The following is a 22,775-nucleotide window of genomic DNA, read 5'->3' as shown; positions in this document are numbered from 1 at the left end:
AGCTAAGTATTCTATTGGCAGTCTCCACCTCCTAATGCCACCTCTGGCAGGTGTAGATTCCTCTTCCGTTACTACAATCACACTTTCACCAAATGACTCCAGAAATGCTAAGTTATTAAGTAATAGTAATGACAGTAATTTATGGAAAGTGCTTATCATTTTAGCCCTAATTACCAGGCAGCACAATAACAATTATACAAGCCATTAAATATGTCAGATTCATTTTGCTGCATGCTTTATTGGATTTTAACACTAGCATCATATAGTGTAGCACTTAGCTCTCACAGCATGTACTACCTCCCAATTAAAAAACTGTTAGCAGAAAGGGGAAATTGGACACCTAAAGGAGACATTAAAGAAGTGAATTATTTTAAAGAGTTTCAAGTGCAATATTATTTTTTTAGAACAAGGTTTCTCTGTGTAGCCCTGACTGTCCTGGAACTAGCTCTGCAGACCTGCCTCTGCCTCCCGAGTACTGGGATTAAAAGCAAGCACCACTTGCAGTATAGAAAATTTCATTTCTCATTGCCAGATTTCTTTGAAGATTCCTATTGGCTCATATTTACTTTCTTTTTTCTTTCCCCAGGGCATCACATGCCACTAGCTAGCAGATTAGCTCTACTTAGCCAACAGCCTATCTAATGAACCAGAAGGCTACAGCTGGGGAAAAAAGCCAGGGAGAGGTGATAAAGACTATGATCACAGGGCTGGAGAAACAGCTCAGTAGTTAAGAGTTCTTCCTGCTCTTCCAGAGTAGACTTCAGTTTGATTCTCAGGACCAATGGCCAGTAGCTTATAACCACCTGTAACTAACTCTCACATACATGACACACAAAGGCACACATAAATAAAAACAAAATAAATAATTTATTATTTTTAAAGAAATATGATTGCTAGTGCTTATTTGGGTTCTCCAAGACTCAGACTCCAAAATGAGATTCCAATGCCAGTGTTAATCTGACTTCAGAAATGTTGGACAGGACTTAAGCGAGCTGAAGTCCTGCATAGGGCTCCCACAACATGTAACATAATACTCCTAGGGAGGGAGGGAGGGAGGGAGGGAGGGGGGGGGAGGGAGGGAGGGAGGGAGGGAGGGAGGGAGGGAGAGCGAGAGCAAGAGAAAGGGAGGGAGGAAGAAAGAGAAAGAAAGGGAGGGAGGGAGGGAGGGAGGGAGGGAGGGAGGAAGGAAGGAAGGAAGGAAGGAAGGAAGGAAGGAAGGAAGGAAGAAAAAAAAAAAATAAAAGCTGAACATGGTGCTTACAGGCCTAACCAAGGTTAGCATCCTTTTCACTTCCAAGAATAATTTAAGACTTTATAGTTAGGACCATGAGTTTCTCATTAAAAAGAGATCAAAAGTATATATATAATAATATATAACATATATTATATATAATGTATATTATATATATGTATATACTCACACACACATTCAGATCTATTTACAACTAGAAGCTGAGAGGTGCGTTGGTGAACTTCATAAATATGACACATTGGTCATGGAGCATTTCAATGCTAAGTACAATTACAGTTACCTGTGGTGTTTGAGTAAGAATGGTCCCCACAGACTCATATATATGAATGCTCAGTCATCAGGAGTGGCAGTACTGAAAAGGATCAGGAGGTGTGGCCTTGTTGGAGTAAGTGGCTCATTCTCTTCCTCCTGCCTGTTGATCCAGATATAGAACTCTCGGCTACTCTCCAGTACTAATGCGACATGCTGCTGTCCCCTTCACTCCCACCACGATGACAATGGACTAAAGCTCTGAAACTATAACCAAGCCTCAATGAAATGCTTTCTTTTCTTTTCTTTTTTCTTTTCTTAAGAGTTGCCATGGTCATGGTGTCTCTTCACAGCAACAGAACACTGACTAAGACAATGTCTGTGAGCCCCCAGAAAGCCCAGCCATCAGTGCTCTCTTTCTCTTTGAAAGAGCCTCTCAGCCTGAGCATGCAGTTTTTGGGGAAGAGCAAAACAAGACTCCCAACTAGGTAGGGTGGCCAGATCTCACCCAACAGAAAATGCTCACACAACTGAGGGCCCTCTATGTGATATGGATTTTGTTTTCAATATGCCTGGATGTTAGAGAAATGGATCACAGGTAAGTTGCTCAGGTTTTAAATCCAATACAGTCTTGCTCTCTCAACTGCCTGAGTTTCTCTCTCTCAGTAGGTGATCTTACTTGCCAGTTAAAAACAAGAACTTCAACAGTCTTTTGCTGCAGTCCACCAGGACTCCAAACACCCTTCTCCCAGAGTTAGAAGGCTACTATTCCCCTCCCTTTCTTTCTCATCTCCTTTATGACCTCTGCTTTGCATCGTGGAGGAGCATCTTCCCCTTTCAACTACTCTTCACTCCCTTTGACTCTGCCTCACAAGCACTTAATCACGTTTAGGTTCTCCATCCAAGAGCTAAAACCCATGTCTCTCTGGAGCTATCGCCACCCCTCTCATTTATTCTTTTCATAGGCCAGTTTCTTACAAGAACTTCTAATTTTTTACTTGCAATTTGCTGCAATATACACTATCAAATTTAACAGATCTTCATCTCTACCTTGTACTTATTTGTGTATTTGTAGTCCTTTTGTCTTCTTCACCTCTATCTTGTGGTTGGGCTGAGGCTACTCTGTAAGCCTAAGATCTAGCCAACATCTGCATACTCCTCAGCCTTCAGTCAAGACTGCAGGCTCCAAACCAGCCTATTGGGTTCAGGCAACAGGCCAGTTTCTACAGATCTAAACTACAGACCATCCCTAACAGGTGGAAGTCCCACCACCTGCCCAGCACTGGGCCAACTTCAGGCTCCAGAAGACTCAGTCACAGTAGATTTTACACACTTGACATCTGGCATAATGACTATATTTAGAAGACCTAGAAAATCATTAGTTGAATTAATAGGTTAAATGATAGTCTTTGAGTGTAAGTAAAATTAAAACTGGCCTTTGATATACTTTACTATTCATAATACAACCATCTACTAGTATTTATCACAACTTTATGGCTTATAACACATCCATCACCTCTCACTCATTTGCACTAAGGTCTCATTAGGCAACTATCAACCACACTTTATGCATGAAGAAGAAACAGAAGTTCAGTGACCAGCTCAAGAAAGAACTCAAGGGGGCTGGAGAGATGGCTCAGAGGTTAAGAGCACTGGCTGCTCTTCCAGAGGTCCTGAGTTCAATTCCCAGCAACCACATGGTGGCTCACAACCATCTGTACTGAGATCTGGTGCCCTCCTCTGGCGTGCGGGCATACATCGAGACAGAATGTTGTATACATAATAAATAAATCTTTAAAAAAGAAAAGAAAGAAAGAAAGAAAGAAAGAAAGAAAGAAAGAAAGAAAGAAAGAAAGAGAACTCAATACTACATAGGTTTCAGAACTGAGATTCTTCTGGAAACTCCCATCTCTACTGAAACAGAATTATGTGGGATTATTTTTTTGGCAGTGAAACTTCAACTTATCCTCTCAGAATAGTATTTTGAAATTTAGAAAATTTAAATGAATTGTCCAAGAAATATTTAAGTCTGAATTACTTAGACTGTACTGCTTAATATTAATACTTCAAACTTTTCATCACTGTACTTCATATCCTGGAAGCCAGTAAGATTTCAGTCTCTGCAGTAGTCATAAGGCTTCCATGGTTATTAGTGCCTGTCTTTGGAAAGGTTCTCGTTACATGCCATTAGAGATTCCTGGTTGTCGGCCTACAGTCCACGACCCCAGGGATGCTAGAACCCTTTTCCAGAAACAGATAAAGCAGATGCAGAGATCCACAACTAACCACTAGGCCGAGCTCTAGGCGAAGAGAGGGACAAGTGATAATATAAACAAAGGAGTCAAGACCATGATGGGGAAGCCCACAGAATCAGCTGACGCGAACTAGTGGAAGATCACTGACTCCTGACTGACAAACGCGGAACCTGCATAGGACTGAAATAGGCCCCCTGAATACAGGTGACAATGGTGTGGCTTGGGCAGTATAAAGGGCCACGCCACTAGCAGTGGTACCAGGATCTAAATCTAATGCATGAACTGACTTTGAAGAGCACATTCTCTATGGAGAGATAGCTTGCTTGGCCTAGGTTCATGGGTGGGGGTGGGAGAGAAGGACCTTGGTCCTGCCTCAACAATGGGCCAGGGCAGTATTAGTTGACTTCCCAGGAGAGGCCTAACCTCTCTGAGGAGTGGATGGGAGGTGGGATGGTGGTAAGGGGAGGGGGGAGTGGGAGGAGAGGAGAGAGGGGAACTGGGATTGGCATGTAAAAAAAAATTTAAAAAGGGAATTCCTGTTTGTAGAAGAATTCTGAGTTGTACAAACATAATCTTAATGTTCTTACAAACGCAATCATGAGCAAACAAACATTACCAGCAATGCCTCAGCCTGACCTAGACCTTGATCTGCCAAAGACTGACCTCAGAGTAAAGCTAATTTTTCCCAGTATACAATCTTTCTTTCAGAGATTAGCTCGCAGTCACCTAACATTTGTAATTCTCTAGTCATTGATGCCACACCCACAATGAAGCATTCTAACTTCTTACATCCACCCTGAGTATTACTTTCACAATATACAGTTATGTAAAATAATCAAGCAATTGTTTCATAGTCAACTTTGTGGGATGTAATTTTAAAAAGAATAAAAGGAGATACTTACAATACATCTTTAAAGTCTCCAAAAACATACATATGTCTGAAACTGTCAATAGCTATGACAGGGCAATCTGCTGGAGTTTTCTGGATATGCAGAAGAGGATGTCTAAATTTGTCACAATCTGCATGTAAGAAATTTATTGTACCTTTGAAAAAAACAGAATTTTGAGAACTACATTAGAATTTTAACTGTATTTTCTGATTATGAACTCTCAAAACAGCCTAAAACAATATCAACACTCTTGAAATTAATATAGACCAGGAAACTAAAACCTAAATAGAATATTTAAAAGAAGCAGAATTTTTTTAGTTTTCAGGGCAGAGTATAATCTTCTTAAAAATTGTAAGAAAACTCAAATTTGAATGCTATTGTGAATTTTTTATTTCTTCAATTGGCAGTTATCTACTGTGCAGGTTCCCTAGATTCTGATAGCAAGTCCCTGAGTCTAACACACACAGGTTCCCTTGGGACCATCTTCATGCTCCTTGTGGCCTAACTGACTATTTTTCTTAATTTAATTCAAATCTAGAATATTTAATAAATGACTAAAATAGGTAAATTTTTACCATGCCATCAGTTACATTATTTGATCTTTAATCCTCAGTACAGAGAAGAAGCTGTTTAATCTCCCAAATTCTGCTAAAATACAGTGGAGAAATGCAGACAACGGCTCAACTTTCATACAGAAATTAATGTGGATCACAGTATGTTATCTCTTAGCAATGCCTCTGCAAATGCCTTTGGAAATGTATCAGAGAAACACTAAGGTACTGGGAAAAGGTTCCCCAAACAATACTGCTCACCTAGGACCTACTTTTCATGCCACTTGAAACAGTCATGGTACAGAAAACAAAAGCAAGTACACACAGAAAACATGCTTCATATCATAACTTCACTGCTTCCTTGCCCTTATATCTAAACCTACATGTTAAAGTAACTTGTTAAACTTTTAGCCTAAGTGTGTAGATGGAAGTTTCTGTCCTTCCTGGTCCCACAGCCGTTCAGTCCCAAGGAAACAGAGTCTTATATTAATTATAAACTATTTGACCTATTAGCTTAGGCTTATTACTAACTAGCTCTTACAACTTAAATTAACCCATAATTCTTATCTATGTTTAGCCACATGGCTTGGTACCTCTTATCAGTGAAGTATTCTCATTTTGCTTCCTTTGCGTCTGGGTGGCGACTGTAGACTGAGCCTTTCCTCTTCCCAGAATTCTCCTAGTCTGGTTCCCCTGCCTATATTTCCTGCCTGGCTACTGGTTAATCATTGTTTTATTAAACCAATACAAGTGACAAATCTTTACAGGGTACAAGAGTATTATCCCATTGCATAAGTGTGTTTAGGCCAAATATGTATCAGGCACAGGAAGAGAAAGATAGTGAGAAAAAGATGAAAATAAACACCTTAATCAGTCTACCTTTTTCACTTATTAATTGCCGGGCTACTTCGTTCTGGAATATTTCTAAACTTTCTGTATCCTCTTTCATATGGAAGAGTATGAGAAAAGGCAGTCCTTCTTCTGTCAATTCCTGTGGAAAGAAGCTTTTGATGAAAATCAATGGCCTCTCTATTCAGTTTAGCTGTTTCCGAAGTAGAACAAGTGTGGACTCAATCTGTCTAACTAACAGTTGCAAGTAATCAGGAAAAAGGGTCTAATGGTGTGAAAAACAATGAGACTTAATAAAGAACAAAATCAACCATTGTATCTTAGGCATGAGCACTAAGGATACACACATGCCCTGCTCTGTTACAGACATGGATTAACCTGGAAGGTCCTTGGCCAATCTGTTAGCCCAGTGATTCTCAACCTGTGGATAGCAGCCCCCACAGGGGTCATCTATCAGATATTTATATTATGATTTATAATAGTAGCAAAATTATAGTTTTGAAGTAGCAATGAAATAATTTTATGGTTGGGCTCACCACAGCATGAGGAACTATATTAAAGGGCCACAGCATCTGGAAGGCTGAGAACCACTGTGTTAGCCAGTACTGCGTATATGACTACCAGGGCAGCCTCTTAAGGTAAGTTAGGGTGAGCAAAGAAAGAACTATAATCAGTTTAATCCAGGAGTGAGATGAACATTAATTAGAACTGCCAGTCTTCACACTGAAAACACAAGTATGCCAGCAATAAATAAATCTGAATCATAAATCCATGCTTATTCAGAACTGTATTATAAAAACATTCCAGTATGTTTTCACCTAGGCGAAAAGTGTTTTAAGGACTGAAGATAAGTTCCACATTACAGTCCTGTTCAGCCAACAGACGGTTTTAGCAATATTATTACCAAACAGCTACCCTACATGTGCCCTTCAATACACATACAATGCACCTTGAAAATGACAAAGTGCTATTAAAACTTATATTCCTGTTATTTGAGAGCAGAAGAAGCACGAGATAGTAGATTTGAGTCATCTAATCTGAACAAATGCCATCTTCCTATCTTCATGAAAAAGCCCAGAAAGGCCCTCCTCATGTAGCCGCCGTCATTAGCTGTCCTGTTGAGGGCCACATTTAGAAAGCGCCTCAGCATGAAGCACACATACCGGTTATCTTTCAGAATGATTTTTTAAATCCCCGAGTCCCATCACATGACACAAAAGGGTTCCTTTTGCTTCCTATCTCACATTTAAACTTGTTTCACTTGTATATATGGATAAACAATTAAGCTTATCATATTATCTCTTCTTTTAATTAAGAGGTCACTTTCGTCCACAAAAATCCACTATTTTACGTGGACAATCTGCTGTTATAGTCACCAAGTTTTGCAAAACTCATCACTCCCTCCAGAACACACTTGTCGCTCTAAAGATAACTTTATGCCTTACAAACTCTTGCTCTCCATCTTCCCACACCCCCATTTCCTGCCATTATATTCATCTTTTGGCAAATTGATTTTTCTTCTTCATCTCTTTTCTCTTGGATTACATCTTTTGTTAACTCTCACTTACTGACCCTCCTCCTCACGCATCTCTCTCTGTACCCTTCTGCCCTAGCTTGTACCTTCCCCTAGTGTAATAGATTCCATCATCAACTCATGGGACACCTTAGTTCTGTACACAAACCCAGCTCAATCCCTTGAGCTAAGGCAATAAAGAAAGGTAAGCACACTGACCACACACAGGTCTAGAGAACCAAGAAACAACCAGATGGCCATCCACCAGGTGGACTACTGCAGTCTACTCTGTCCTCTTTCTCAACGTTAGGAACAGGAACAAAATGAAAAAGATTTCAGAATCACCATTCAATTGGTTTCTGCATTCTTTTAGAACAGACAGGAACTAGAAAAACCTTTAATAGTAAAGGACTGCCCACAGTAACTAAGATGTGTCCTTCTAAAGGACACTCATTTAGACATCTTTTACCCAACTGTGGGCGTCAGTTTTCAAGATTATTACCAACTCCTGCTATGACTAGAAATGCAAGGATTCTAGAATAGCGAGGTTACGAGCAGGTGAAAATGCTGTGAAGACAGCTGTTTGAGTCTTACTGCGGGCAGCTGCTAAACAGCATGGGTAAAGAGGCAGTAAGTTCTTTCCACAATGGAACTAAATCACCCCCACTGAGTCCATACCTCTCCATTTTCAAATGTTATTTCTCGGACAAGAGGGACACATTTGTCTTGAATCCAGTTGTAAGTTACATCAAAATTTGTCATAGATCCCAAGTACACCATGTCTGGCACAGAACGCTGTTATAAAAACAGAAATAAAAATTAGATTACTATAATCTTTGCAGGCAAAAACACATTTTAAAATCCATCTACTAACCCAGAAACATCAAATATAAATTTCTAAGAAAGAAAATAATAGTTTTGTTCTTTTTAAAAAAGGACAAATCTGTGGTAATTAGGAACTTAGTAATCTAACTTGTGATATAAAAGATTTAAGACATTTATCATCAGTTTCACCAAAGTCAGGTAGTTTTATAAAGAAAATTACCCGAATGAATTAATGAAGCTATTCCTTTAACTGAAAATGTTGTTAGAAACTCTGGACAGGCAAACACACTTTGAAAGAGAAATGGTGGGGAATCAAAGGCAAGTACATCTCTAGTAGGAATTATCTGTGGCTGTTTCCACTCAAAATCAGAGCACAGAAAGTACATAAAATGATCTAAAAACTAACATTTAGGGGGCTGGAGAAATGGCTCAGTGGTTAAGAGCACTGGCTGTTCTTCCAGAGGACCTGGGTTCAAGTCCTAGCACCCACATGGCAGCTCACAACTGTCTGTAACTCCAGTTCTAGGGGGATCTGACACCCTCACACCAATGCACATAAAATAAGGTTATAAATAATTAAAAAACAAGACCAAAAACCTAACGTTTAGTTCAGTAAGCTTATTGTGTCCAGCAGTTACAGGTACTTGGTAATGAGTCACTTACTTCTTTAAGCTTCTCACATGACATGTTCTATCACCTCCACCACTTACTTTTATTAATGACAAAATTCAAAGCACTCAGAAGCTAAGAAACACTCCCAGCACAATACAGCCAGAAGAAGGCAGTGTAGGCCAGAGGCCAAGTTCACCTAATGCCCACATTACACTAAAGACACTACTGAGCTCTGATGAGTTAAAGATGGTGATATCGAGTAACTACTAGTAGAGAAACAAACCTAAGAAAGCACAGGCAGGGGCCCATCCGTCCAGCTGTGCATACAGCTGCTGTGTGTCCTCTAAAAGTTCACATGCTGGAAACTTGGTCCATGTGGGTAATCCAAGAAGCAGTAGAACTTTTAACAAAGTGGTGGAGGTGGCGAGCAGTTAAGTCATCAAGGTATCTCCTCCACAGGGATTAATGTAGGTTTGTGGGATTAACTTGTCATAAAAAGAGCAAATTTGGTCTTGGCTGATCTTGGTTTCCTATCTCACCACACAGCCCAATTTGTAGATTTTCTCCTTTCTACACCTTCAACATGCTTTGACAGTTAAAGGGAGCCTTAAGAGTACCAAACAGAGGAACCACCAAAGTCTTGGACTCTGACCTTCACAAGTATGAGCAAAATCAGCCTCTTTTCTTCTAAAGCACCCACCTCAGACACCATGTTATAACAATAGAAAATGGATTAAAACACTAATTAAGAATTGAAAACGAGCTACAAAAGTAATGATAAATTATTTCTCTATATAAAAGTTAATTCTAGTGTCAAAACATTATAAACACATTAAAATAAAAACTGTGACCTTGGCCAGGTGTGATGACACATGCTTTTTTTTAATCTCAGAACTTGGAGGCTGAAGCAGGCGGACCTCTGTCAGTTTGAGGCCAGCCTGATGTATGTATACAGTGAGTTCTAGGATGGCCAGAGCTATATAACATGAAACAGCAACTTACCCCTGGTGGTTTGTAGATTAAATTGTCTCCACTGTACCTTTCTGGTTTTGAAACATCTCTGATAGGAGGAAAAAAATAATAATGTTTTAAAGATGACACTTGAAACAATGTATTTTAATAAAACAGAATTCATTAATCATTGCAATGTATGAATTATAAAACCATAAGATAAAGACTTGCTCATTACCTGTCCCACTCACTAGACTATGTAACACCAAGACAAACATACATTAGAGGCAAACTAATATGAGGCAGACTTTTTTTGTTTTTGTTTTTTTTGAGACTGGGTTTTGCTATAGTTTTAGAGCCTGTCCTGGAACTAGCTCTTGTAGATCAGGCTGGCTTCAAAATCACAGAAATCTGCCTGCCTCTGCCTCCAGAGTGCTGGGATTAAAGGCGTGCACCACCATCACCTGGCTTTGAGGCAGACTTCTTAAAACAACATTACAGTCAGCTGCTTTGGCATCAGGATTTTACAAGTCTGGATTGACAGGATCAGCATGATAGCCATTTTAACTCTAAACTGATTTCCACCAATAGATTAATTTGTTCAGAGAGATTAATAAAAATACATTAACTTTCTAATTCTTACTTTATATTTAGCATTCTAAAAAATAATGAATCAACTAACCAGTATCATAAAAACACAGCTTCAGAAAGTAGCATGTTTGTGTACTTGGACATTGTCATTTCCTGGGCCTACCAGAGTATTTAGCATGTAAGTATTAGGTCTTGTATAACAATTATTTACTCCGGATAATAAATATTTGGTAAGAGAATTCTACAGAAAAGCCTCTGAGAAAAAATAAAAGTACCTTTTTCTTCCCCTACATAATTTGTGGATTAAACATACATCAGTACATCTTCAGTTTCTGACTACACAGTCCAGAAAAAGAAGGAAAGGTGCTAACCTAGACTGAAGACAGTACCAATGTAATGAAGGAGCTCTGGTGGGGATTGAGACCCAGGAGCTATGAAGAGGAGAATGTGGCATTTTACTAAGAGAAGGGGAGAGAGGGCAATACTGAGAAAGAAGGAGAAAAGGAAGAGGGATAAGTAACACTAAAGATGTCTGAAAGACCATAGGAAAACAATATATATACTTTTACATGTGTGTGTGTGTGTGTGTGTGTGTATGTGTATTCAAATGAAATTGCACCACTTGGTGTGATGCTTCCAAGAGCCATAATTAACAGAAACTCCAGTGTCAGGCCTGGAGAACCTTCCTTTTAGTTATTGGTAGGGGGAGTTGAAGAGACTCCCTAAATAATACAGGCTACTGACACTACCCTTGGATACACCTTAGAACTTGAAGGGAGGACCCTGTTGCTGAAGACACTAAAACTCTAGACACAGGACTCTGGAGGAAACTATCTGGAACTGACCCGAAAGCCTCCTCCCTGAGGACTAGCTCTCATACGATCTGGAGATGCCATGCAGCAGCCACAGGAGAACACAGCAGTCCTAGCCAGCTAGAAAGCCTAAACCAGGCAATGATGAGAATGGCAAGACATTCCCATGGGTGTAATGGTGGCACCTATTAGGGCAGCCCAAAGGTGTGCAATTGGAGTTAAGACCTGCTCAGAATGAGGGTATCTATGCCTTGTACTGAAAATCTAACCAGCTGTCCACAGGTGAGGTCAGGGAACCTAGAGCAGAGCCTACTACTTCTATTTTCCTAGACTATGTATGTATATATGGATATATATATATATATATATATATATATATATATATATATATAAAATTAAAGAAAAAGAGGCCATAAATTTGAGAGGGAGTAGAGGGACAAGAGCTTGAGTTGGAAGGAGAAGAAGGAGGGGTAGAAATGTAAATACACTAGTCAAGTATGACACTGTAAAAAGAAATAGAAGTTAAGCCGGGCAGTGGTGGCGCACGCCTTTAATCCCAGCAGGCAGAGGCAGGCGGATCTCTGTGAGTTTGAGACCAGCCTGGTCTACAAGAGCTAGTTCCAGGACAGGCTCCAAAGCTACAGAGAAACCCTGTCTCAAAAACCCAAAATAAACAAACAAAAAACAAATTGAAGTTAAATGATAAGTGAGTTAAAGAAGAAATCAAGTGAAAACAAAATATTCCTGCAACTAACTGAAAATGAAAACAATACAATAAAGTTTCGGGGGCATGTTATGAACAGTTCTAAGAGGGACAATTACAGCCTTAAGCACTTACATTAAAAAAAATCAGAGAGTACAAATAAATGACTTAATGATGCAATTCAAAAATTTGGAAAAACAAGAACAAACAAAACTTCAAAACCAGAAGGCAGTAAAAGAAATGATAAAAAGTTCAAAGAAATAGAAAGAAATAAAAATACAAAGAATCAATTACTCTGATAGCTGGTTCTCCAAGGTGATAAACAAGATCTACAGATTCTTGGCCCACTTAAAAAAAAAAGAAAGAAATCAATTACCCAAATTAACAAAATAAAAAACAAGCAGGGAACATTATAATACACATCAAAGAAATACAAAATACTGTAAGGGGATTCTTGAAAAAAAAAACTTCACTCCATTAAGTTGGAAAATATGAAAGAAACAGATGAATTTCTTGATTTACCCAAAATACTAAAGCTAAATCAAGAAGAGATCAAGAATCTAAACAGACCCAAGACAAACGTGTTAATTGAAACTGTAATAAAAAAAAACTTTCCAACTTATAAAGTCCAAGTCCTGATGGATTCACAACAGACATCTATCAGGCTTTTAAAGAAGAACTACATCCAACCCTTCCCAAACTCTGAAAAAAAAAAAAAAATAGAAACAGGAGAACTCCAAAACCTGTTCTTAGAAACCAGTATTAATCTAATACCCAAACTAGGTAAAGATACAAGAAACAAAACAAAACTACAGACTGTAATCCCTGATAAACAGAGATGTAAAATCCTCAATAAATACTACCAAACTGAATACAAATGCATATCAAGAAGCTTATTCCATGATTAAAATGTCTTTATCCTGGAAATGCAGAGTTGGTTCAATATCTGTAATAATAAGTATAATAAATCATATAAATGGACTTAAAGACAAAAATCACACGAGCACCTTGATACAGGAAAAAAAAATCTTTGACAGAATACATGATGTTTCCTTGATAAAAGTCCTAGAAAGAATAGGACTGTAGGGAACATACCTTGACATAATAAAAGCTATGTATGACAAACCTACAGCCAATATTATCCTAAATGAAGAAAAACTAGGTTTTACTCCAAAATTAGGAGTAAGACAGAGCTGCCCACTATCCCAACTATTCCTTTGCATTATAGTACTGTAAAGAGTAGTTGGAGCAATTGGACACGAAAAAGTAAATTAAGCTGGGTGATGGTGGCACACGTCTTTAATCCCAGCACAAGAAAAGCAGAGGTAGAGGTAGGGGAATCTCTGTGAGTTCAGGGTCAGCCTGGTCTACAAAGTGAGTTCCAGAACAGGCTCCAAAATGTTACACAGAAAAACCCTGCCTTGAAAAAACTGGAGAAAAAAAAAAGGAGTTAAAGGGAAACTTACAAGTAAAGGAGGATGGAAGAATGGATAAAGGAGGTGTGGCACATAAACACATTAGAGTTCTACTCAGCGGTAAAAAACAATGACATCTTGAATTTTGCATGCAAATGAATGGGAATAAAAAACACTATCCTGAGTGAGATAACCCAGACCCAAAAAGAGGAATATGGCATGTACTCACTCATTAGTGGATTCTAGCCATATACAACGGACATTGAGCCTATAGTTCATGATCCTAGAGAAGCTAAATAATAAGGTGAACCCAAAGAAAAACATATATTTATCCTCCTGGATATTGGAAGTAGACAAGATTGCTGGGCAAAAGTTGGGAGCACAGGGGTGGGGGTGGGGTGGGATGGGGGAAAGAGGAGACGGGGAGAGACAAGTGAGAAGGGAGAGCTTGGGGGAATGGGATGGTTGAGATGGAGGAAGGGTGGATATGGGAGTAGGGAAGAAGATATCTTAACTAAGGGAGCCATTTTAGGGTTGGCAAGAGACTTGGCTCTAGAGGGATTCCCAGGGGTCCAAGGGGATTTCCTTAGCTAGGTCCTTGGGCAGCAGAGGAGAGGGCGCCTGAACTGGCCTTCTCCCATAGCCACACTGATAAATATCTTGCGTATCACCATAGAATCTTCATCTGGCGATGGATGGAGATAGAGACAGAGACCCACATTGGAGCACTGGACTGAGCTCCCAAGGCCCAGATGAAGAGGAGGGAGAACATGAGCAAGGAAGTCAGGACCGCGAGGGGTGCGTCCACCCATTGAGACGGTGGGGCTGATCTCATGGGAGCTCACCAAGGCCAGCTGGACTGGGACTGAACGAGCATGTGATCAAACCGGACTCTCTGACAATGAGGGCGGACGGAGAAGCCAATGATAATGACACTGGGTTTTGATTCTACTGCATGTACTGGCTTTTTGGGAGCCTAGTCTGTTTGGATGCACACCTTCCTAGACCTGGATGGAGCGGGGAGGGCCTAGGACTTCCCACAAGGCAGGGCACCCTGACTGCTCTTAGGACTGGAGAGGGAGGGGGAGGGGGAGTGAAGGAAGTGGGAGGGATATGGGAGGATGGGAGGAGGTGGAAATTTTTAATAATAAAAAAAAGACTAACATTTGATAACTGGAACCTTGTAAAATGAAAAACCTTCTGTATACCTAAGGAAACAATCAATTGAGTGAAAAAGAAAGCTACAGAATGAGAATCTTTGCCAGTTACACATCTCAAAGAAAATTAATAACCAGCATATAAAAAAACTCGAAAAACAAAAAGTCGAGAAAACAAATGACCCAATTGAAAATATGGATTAGGTTGCTAGAGAGAGTTTTCAACAGAAGGAATAAAAACAGCCAAGAAATATCTCGAAAAGTGTTCATCATCCTTAGCAATGAAGGCATTGCAAATTAAAACAGCTCGAAGATTGCATTGCATCCTACTCAGAACGGCTAAGATAAACAAAACAACTGACAACAAATGTTGGCATGGATTTGGAAAAAGAGGAACCCTCATTCACTGCTGGTAGGGTTGCAAATTGGTGCAGTCATTCTGGAAACTAAAATTCTACAACTACTTCCAGATACAAGAGCAGCAAGTGCAAAGGCTTGGAGGCAGAAGCTAAGCTAAGCTCAGTGTCTGGAGGTGGGCTACGCGACCAGACAGCAGTGATGTGAAAGCCCAGGCTGGAGGTATCCCTTGCCCGTGCTGTACAGTGTTCTTCAGAAACACTGATAATGTTCACAGCGAAACACCAATAAAACCCACAAAAGCATAAAAGCAAGGACCGGAGCAGAAGTCATCAACTGGAGAAGGCACCACAGCAGCTACTGCAACCAGACTAACACAACTGTTAAGAGCCCCAAATAAAAGAAATCACACTGTATAAAAGCCAAAGATGGCTGAGATAACCAAGAAGAGAGGGTCAAGGACAGAACTTCCAATAATTACATTCAGAGACTGAAAAAGAACAAAAAGGAGAAAAAGGAACTGTGAGGGGCAAACCAAGGGGATTCAATGTCAAGTGTTGACAAGAAAAAGGGGTGGAGGGTGATGTCTCAGTCTTCAGAGAATTTGAGGGGACTAAACTGAAAAAAATCCACTGGGTTAGCCAATCAAGGAGTCATTTTGTAACAGATCAGGGACGAGCTTCATTAGAAGGATGGAGATGTAAGCCAGCTTCCAAGAAGCTAAGGGCTTTTATTAGGAAGACCTTGAGAAAGTCAAGGTAACAAAGCATAAACTAACCTTTACAAAAGCAGAAATGAAAGAGAGATGACATTATAGCAAAGAGATGACAGTGGTGAGTCAGAAAAGAGGAACATGATTTTGGAAAAAGAAGTCAGTTTCTATAAGGGATCAGAATGAAACCATGAAAAAGCAGGGAGAACTGATGGACCAAAGTCCCAGGGAGAAGCTACAAGGCCAGTTTACAAGAGCGAAGAGAGCAGTCTTAGAAAGGTGGACTGCAGGGCTGGGGCAACAGATAGAACACACATGCTTAGCATGCACAGGCCATGGTTTCTGATCCCCTGCAGAGGGAAGTGTGTAGGAGGTAAGGGTGCTATTTTCAGACAAGAAATAAAGGACGGTGGTAAAGATATGGAGATAAAGGAAGATAACAAAACCTACGCTTCTTAACTAGAAAGAGAACATGCTTGGTCAGGTGAGCAGTCATGGGTTAGCAGTTTATCTGGCCTAAGGGTCAGTGAATTGAAAAGAGCTCATGAACTAGACCACTCTTATGTTTTTACCTACATTCTGGAACATAGGACAAAACACAACACACACACACAAAACTTTTAAGGCCCTTAGAGGATTGGCCATATATATCACTGGTCAGTGACTTTAAAAGGATTGAAGTCATCTTTAGAACATAACCAAATACAACAAGAACTGAATGTGATAGCCAAGCTCACCTCCTAGCAGGCTGCTGGTTAATATACTTACCCAAAAGCAGAAAGGAAGGCACAGTCATCATGCAAAATACTTGCTACTCTTTCAAAAACTCTGTAATTATCTGAATCCTTGTGCTCAAAGTATCCAATGATATTTCTCTTACTGCGCTGTAAAATAAAGTATCTAATTATTTTCTGACATACATGGTTCTACTTCATTTACACTTTATTCTGGAACTCAGTTCTGATTGTAATTCAGTTATCGGCAACTGAAGAATAACTATGAATGCAGTGAGGACATTTAATGCCTATTCCAAAACTATCAACAATTATATTTGCTTGAAAACAGTATTTACTACAATAAAACGTAACTATAAATTTATTAAAACTGCATCAATTCAGACTCCTCCACAGGTTCCTAATATGCCCCCACATGGTACTGTATATGCTAACTGCATAAGACTCTGTCCACTCTCTATACTGGCCAGTTCTCAGGGCTGTGTGCTTGCAGCCAAAACATTAAGATGTAGTGATATTTCATTTGTATTTTAATAAATAAAGCATGCCTTAAGTTCAGAGAGTAAAACAACCACACTGATCAGCCTTACAGACCAGGCAGTAGCCACACTAGTTCACCATAGAAGCCGGGTGGTAGTGGTGCATGCCTTTAATCCCAGCACTTAGAGAGGAATATAAGAAGGGAGGAGACAGTTCTCACTCAGTCTCATTCTGAGATTCTGGAGGCAGGATTGCCATTTCAGACTGAGGTAGAGGTAAGAGCCAGTGGCTGGATGTTTTGCTTTTCTGACCTTCAGGCTGAACCCCAATTTCTGTCTCTGGGTTTTTATTAATTGTGGTACATAAGGTATAGCAGATTGTTTTGTTCAAGACAAAAAAGAATTTGCTGTTTGATCTAAAATGGCAAGCTCCCCAAGCATAGTCATCCCTTCCTGGACTGCAACACACTGCCTGTATAAGCACCCATCATGGCCCTTTGCATGTTCTCACAGGACGCAGGGGCTGGGAGACAACAATAACAAGAAAGGCTCACAGCTCACAAGGCCTGCTGTGATGTGAGTAATGACACGCTTCATCTCTGGCCCAGGAATCATATTCCTCTGACAACAACCACAAAATGGTAGCTAGCTAGTTTATTAACATGTCACCTGATAGTGACTGGAATAAAAACTAAACACTATAGTATTTTGCTTTTGGTGTTTGTGCGTGGCATGTATGTGCATGGTGTATTTAATTTAGAAAGACAGACGTTGGCTAAGTTTATCAAAAGGGACTATTTTAAAGGACGCTAAGTCATAACATAGCTGAACAGTGATTAAAGTAGATGCTTTGCAGGTGTCAACCACGGGAAAGAGGCAAACTGTGGTGTGTATGCTTGACTTAAACTGTTCATAATTCAGGCGTCTCTTTGTACTACATTAATTCAATTAGTGAAGCTTTACGGTATGTTACACATTTATCTGGAAGTTCAGCAACCATTAGCATTTCCCTTGAGGATTAGTCCCAGACAAACTCTTTCCAGTATGCAAACTGTCAAATCTACTGCAGTAAACTGTAAGAGAACATACAGAGTCTGCATTCATATTATGGTATGTCTGTGTTATTACATGGGCAACGTACATTCATCCACCGTCAGTTAACTTACATCAAGAGTGGTGACTTCATCTATACTTTGAATCTCATGAATTGGGTTACTTTTCTGTTGCCTGATGTAGTCTGCGAGCGCTTTCACTGATCGCTGGCCCCTGTATTCTCTCTTCATCATCATTCCATTGCGAAATAATTTGAGCGTTGGGTATTTGTTTATCCTGTACCTCTGGGCTATATCAGCTAAAAGAATGCATGAAAGGAAGTTAGTTACCACTCAGTCAAGGTGAGCATATTAGTCTAATAATCAGAAACATTACAATTATTTAGTGACAACTTTATTAATGAAATAGAAAAGAAAATAGTCATGACTTTATACTGGTTATCACTGGCTGGCCTTAAATTTCGAATCTACTGCTTATGGTGTGCATGAACCTTAAAAGCTCATAAACTGTGATGCCCTCACTTTGTATCTGTTACAGTAAGGATAATTTCTATTACGATAAAGTTGTTATATGAATCAAGTGAGACAATGCAAACACATTGTATAGTAAGTATGGCAGATGGATATTGAATTAAAAATTAGCAATAACAATTATGCCTTCAAAGCATATAAGCTAGGAGGAGGGTGATAAGCAGGAAGTAAATTGAATTATATACCCCAAGACCTTTGAAGTGCTCAGGAAGAAGCAGCAGTACTTACAATATTTGCTAAGTTAAGGCTGCCTTGTATTCTCTCCAGGACAAGGATTTAGAGAATACTAAAGGATTATTAGAGTTTAAGGTTGGAGCACAGGTTCTCAAAAGAGATGGTGGAAGCCGGGCGGTGGTGGCACACACCTTTAATCCCAGCACTTGGGAGGCAGAGGCAGGCGGATCTCTGTGAGTTTGAGACCAGCCTGGTCTACAAGAGCTAGTTCAGGACAGGCTCCAAAACCACAGAGAAACCCTGTCTCGAAAAACCAAAAAAAAAAAAGAGAGATGGTGGATAAAAGCCTGTATGTATATAATTTAGATCACATAATACTTGGGTAAAATCCATGGAGGATTTATAAATAGGAAATCACAATTCATTATCAAAGCTCTTTACATCTGATTTATTAACACAATGTATACATATTTAATAAAGCCAATAACCTGCCTAGTTTAGGTGCTGCTCACTTCAAAGCAGAACCAGAAAGTACATTAGCTACAAGCTCTTCTCCAGTGGCAAACTACAATTAGAAGGTATGTTTTGGAGCCCTACTGAGCAAGGAATGAATGCGATTACACTGGAATAAGAACAGCACCACAACAAACACAAGTTTTAAAGACAGAGCCATTTGTAATAAGGTAAAGAACAGAAAATGTGGTTTAGTCATACGAAAAATGATCTTCCTATTAAAAACACATACCTCTCCACTACACTACACATAATATATGGAAAATGAACTTTTGCAGTGATATATAAATACAATGGCGCTTTTAAAACTGTATCAAACAGTTCCTCTGAGCAATGAAGTTGGTCTAGAGAATTGAAAATACCTTTTTTAAAGTTATGATTTTCCCAAGCATCTCCCAGAGACTCATCTGATTTAATAAAGGATGGGTGACCATAATATGAAGTATCATGCTGTTCCATAAAGGAATGAAAAACAATTGTATATTTCTAAAGTGAAATACTCAGGATGCATGTAAAGTGAAAAAAACAGGCAGATGTGAAGGCAGAAGGGGTGTGGGGGAGAAATATAAATGTATCTGTGTGTATAAACACACACATATGCCCCTGCTTATACATCTGTCCCTCTTTAACCTCCAAAGGAGAAAAAAGGAAAGAGATCACCAGTGGGAGAAAATGAGAGACCCTTTGGAAGAAATTTAGATTTTAATTTTTCCACTTTGATTTTACACTTCTGACTTTAAAATAATGCAAATATTTAACATGAATATAAAATGTTTTAAACATTAATATCAGTACTGTTGTTTTGGAATTTAAAAGAATTTTGGTAAAGCATTTGATATCAGTAAGGTCACTAAGAATCAAGAGTTCCAGCCTAAGAGAGTAAAGTATAAAACTGTCAAACACTTCACGCTATTGTCCTGAACAAGAGTTTTGTTGGATAAGACTTCAAAAGTATAGGCAACAAGAGCAAAACTAGACAAATGGGATTATCTAGAACTAAAAAGCTTTATACAGCAAAGGAAATAGTCTTTAGAGTACAGAGACAATCCATTAACTGGAAAATAATATATGCAGTAACACTAAACAGTCAGCACTTAACATTTATACAATATTCAAACTAGTATACTGTAAAACTAACAATTACTCAATTTAAAAATGTGTAAAAGATCTGAATAGATAGTTCACAAAAGCAGATATTTGAAGGTGTATGGAAAGAAAAGTCAACATCATCACCCGTCAGGGAAATTTAACTCAAAACCACAAGGAGAGGCTGAGACACAGCACTGTGGTAGAGTACCTGTCTAGTCTAGCATGGCTCCAGCAACACACAGGAAAGTACACAGACATCACCCACTCTAGTTAGACTAACTCTTTAAATGACAAAAGATAGTAAATGTTGGTGAGGAGGTGGAACAGTGGAACATTTGCATTACTTTAGGGGAGAATGTAAAAGAGCTGAAAGAGTCATTATGGACAACAGAGTAGAAGTTCCTCAGAAAATTCAAAAGAGAGTATGACATGAAGGACCCATCAGTTCTGCTGCTGGGGTATATATTCAAAGATACAGTCAGAATGTTGACAAAGGATCACACTCCCACGTTTGCAAAAGCACTGGTTACAACACTCAAAATAGAGAACCACCTAAACGCCTATGATAGTCACTGGTGAATAAAAAGGGGGGAGGGAAGGAAGGAAAGGAGGGAGGGAGAGAGGGAAACAGATTGCTAGACTGATGTAGGATGTCCTTCTGTATATGTGTTGCTTTTACTGGTTAATGAATAAAGCTGTTTTGGCCAATGGCTTAGCAGAGTAAAACCAGGCAGTAAATCTGAACAAAGATATATAGAGAAAGTAGGCAGAGTCAAGGAGACACAATGTAGCTGCCAAAGGAGGACACGCTGGAACCTTACCTGTAGGCCACAGCCTTGTGGCAATACACAGAGGAACAGAAATGCATTAATTTAAGATGAAAGATGTAGGGGCCGAAATATGCAGGCCCATATTCATTCCTACATTGTCTGGCGGTCAGAGAATTCTGAGCTACCAACAAGGTGCAATTTGCACCTGTCACACAGAAGGTGGTCACCTGGCTTTTTTTTTAATAGTAAAACAACCTGACACCAACCTAACAAGTGGTCAGGATAAGCTAATGTCTTCTGCTCCTTCTATTGTAAATTAAAGGTCACCTGGAGCAGCCACAGCAGTTTAAGACTCATCTCATATGATCGGAGAACAATACAGATGCTCAATAAAGACAGATCCAGACAGAAAAGACCTCTAAACAAGTTACAGTGTGTTTAAAAATATACAAAGGCTTGGAAGAGAAAAGAGAAAGGTAATAGTCATAGAAAAAATAGTTTAAAAATAACAAAATCTTTATAAAGAGAAAAGTAAAATAAAAAAATAAATCACACAGAGATGGAAAAGACACAGGGAGTCTGGATCCTGTCATTGTGTTGTCTTAAATGTTTTGATTACTGATGAATGAGCAACAGCTGCTAAAACATACTGGATTATAGAGGTTGCTGGATTAAACCAACCTATATATTTAAAAAATGTCTTATTCAAATTGTAAGTCAAAAAAATGTATTATGTTGGGGAAGAGGGTATGCTTTTATTTCCACAGGAAATCAGAGACAGTAGATTCATTCCAGGTTGATATAAATCTGCTGTGAACTAAACCCCCTTGAAAATCCTGGCTACAGACATAAAGAAATAAACCTACAAAAACTAAAAATACATGATGTATATTTTACCTGCTCAAACATTAAAACAAAAAATTATCTTTGGCTAACTTGTGTACAACACAGTCTATATTTTATTAATGCAGATATATATTTATGTTACTTTTAAAAGTTTATGTATTTTCAGAGCAAGGGAATCAAACACTAATGAAAACAAATGGTCCAGGTGATCCAGCATCTCAAAAGGCTGCATCCAGAATAGTTTCAAGGATGCTGGCTGAGATGGTTCAACCTCACAGACGACTCCAGTGTAGACTTAACCATTATCCTAAATTTTCTCAAGATTCCCCGAAAGATACCAGCACCTCCAAATAATAGGAAGCAGTTTAGAGAAAACAACACATACATTCCCAAAAGACTGATTATGGATGTTTGCTATTATTTAAAGGGGTTGGTTACAAGTTGTTAACAACTATTAATCTCAAAATATTTTACATTGGTATGGATTCTGGTTCACTGATATAAATTTTAAGTTATTTTTACTATACTGTATGTATGTTTCCACTCTTGTTTGGGGTATTGTGCTTATGCAGCTCACTTAATGTAATGTATAATCAAGAACTACAGGTTAATAGTCATTTATAATCAAACTTGTAGTCATCTTAGATATGCTTTCAAGGTTAAGCAGATATATTTAGTTAGATGGTCTTCAAACACTTCAAAGACCTACAGAATACGGCACTGAAAGGTGTTTAATAACCTACAGCTTTTTATGACAGTAAGACACATCTGCTCCTGATAGCACCAATTTACTTCAAAAAAAGATAATGGGCATCGAAGAACCTCCTTAAGAATTTTGCTTTCTTTATGGTACAATCTAGCCAGTTGGGCAAAAGACTGCCCTTGCCTCAACT

At 39.0% G+C, this 22,775-nt stretch overlaps 1 protein-coding gene across 1 annotated transcript in view; it reads right to left on the bottom strand.

Annotated features, from left to right (window-relative positions):
* Window positions 1-22,775, bottom strand: part of Erp44 (endoplasmic reticulum protein 44) — a 76,518-nt gene that overhangs the window by 7,944 nt on the left and 45,799 nt on the right. Inside the window, exons 5-10 of the mRNA XM_057790974.1 lie at window positions 18,074-18,258; window positions 16,463-16,578; window positions 9,999-10,056; window positions 8,238-8,354; window positions 6,077-6,188; window positions 4,659-4,800 (exon numbers count right to left, since the gene is read on the bottom strand). Coding sequence (XP_057646957.1) covers window positions 4,659-4,800; window positions 6,077-6,188; window positions 8,238-8,354; window positions 9,999-10,056; window positions 16,463-16,578; window positions 18,074-18,258 — 730 coding nt within the window. The remainder of the gene's footprint in view (window positions 1-4,658; window positions 4,801-6,076; window positions 6,189-8,237; window positions 8,355-9,998; window positions 10,057-16,462; window positions 16,579-18,073; window positions 18,259-22,775) is intronic.

This window comes from Chionomys nivalis, chromosome 16, assembly GCF_950005125.1.
Source record: "Chionomys nivalis chromosome 16, mChiNiv1.1, whole genome shotgun sequence".
NCBI lineage: Eukaryota > Metazoa > Chordata > Mammalia > Rodentia > Cricetidae > Chionomys > Chionomys nivalis.
The sequence above is the reverse complement of the archived record's forward strand: the minus strand, read 5'-3'. Positions and strand labels throughout refer to the sequence as shown.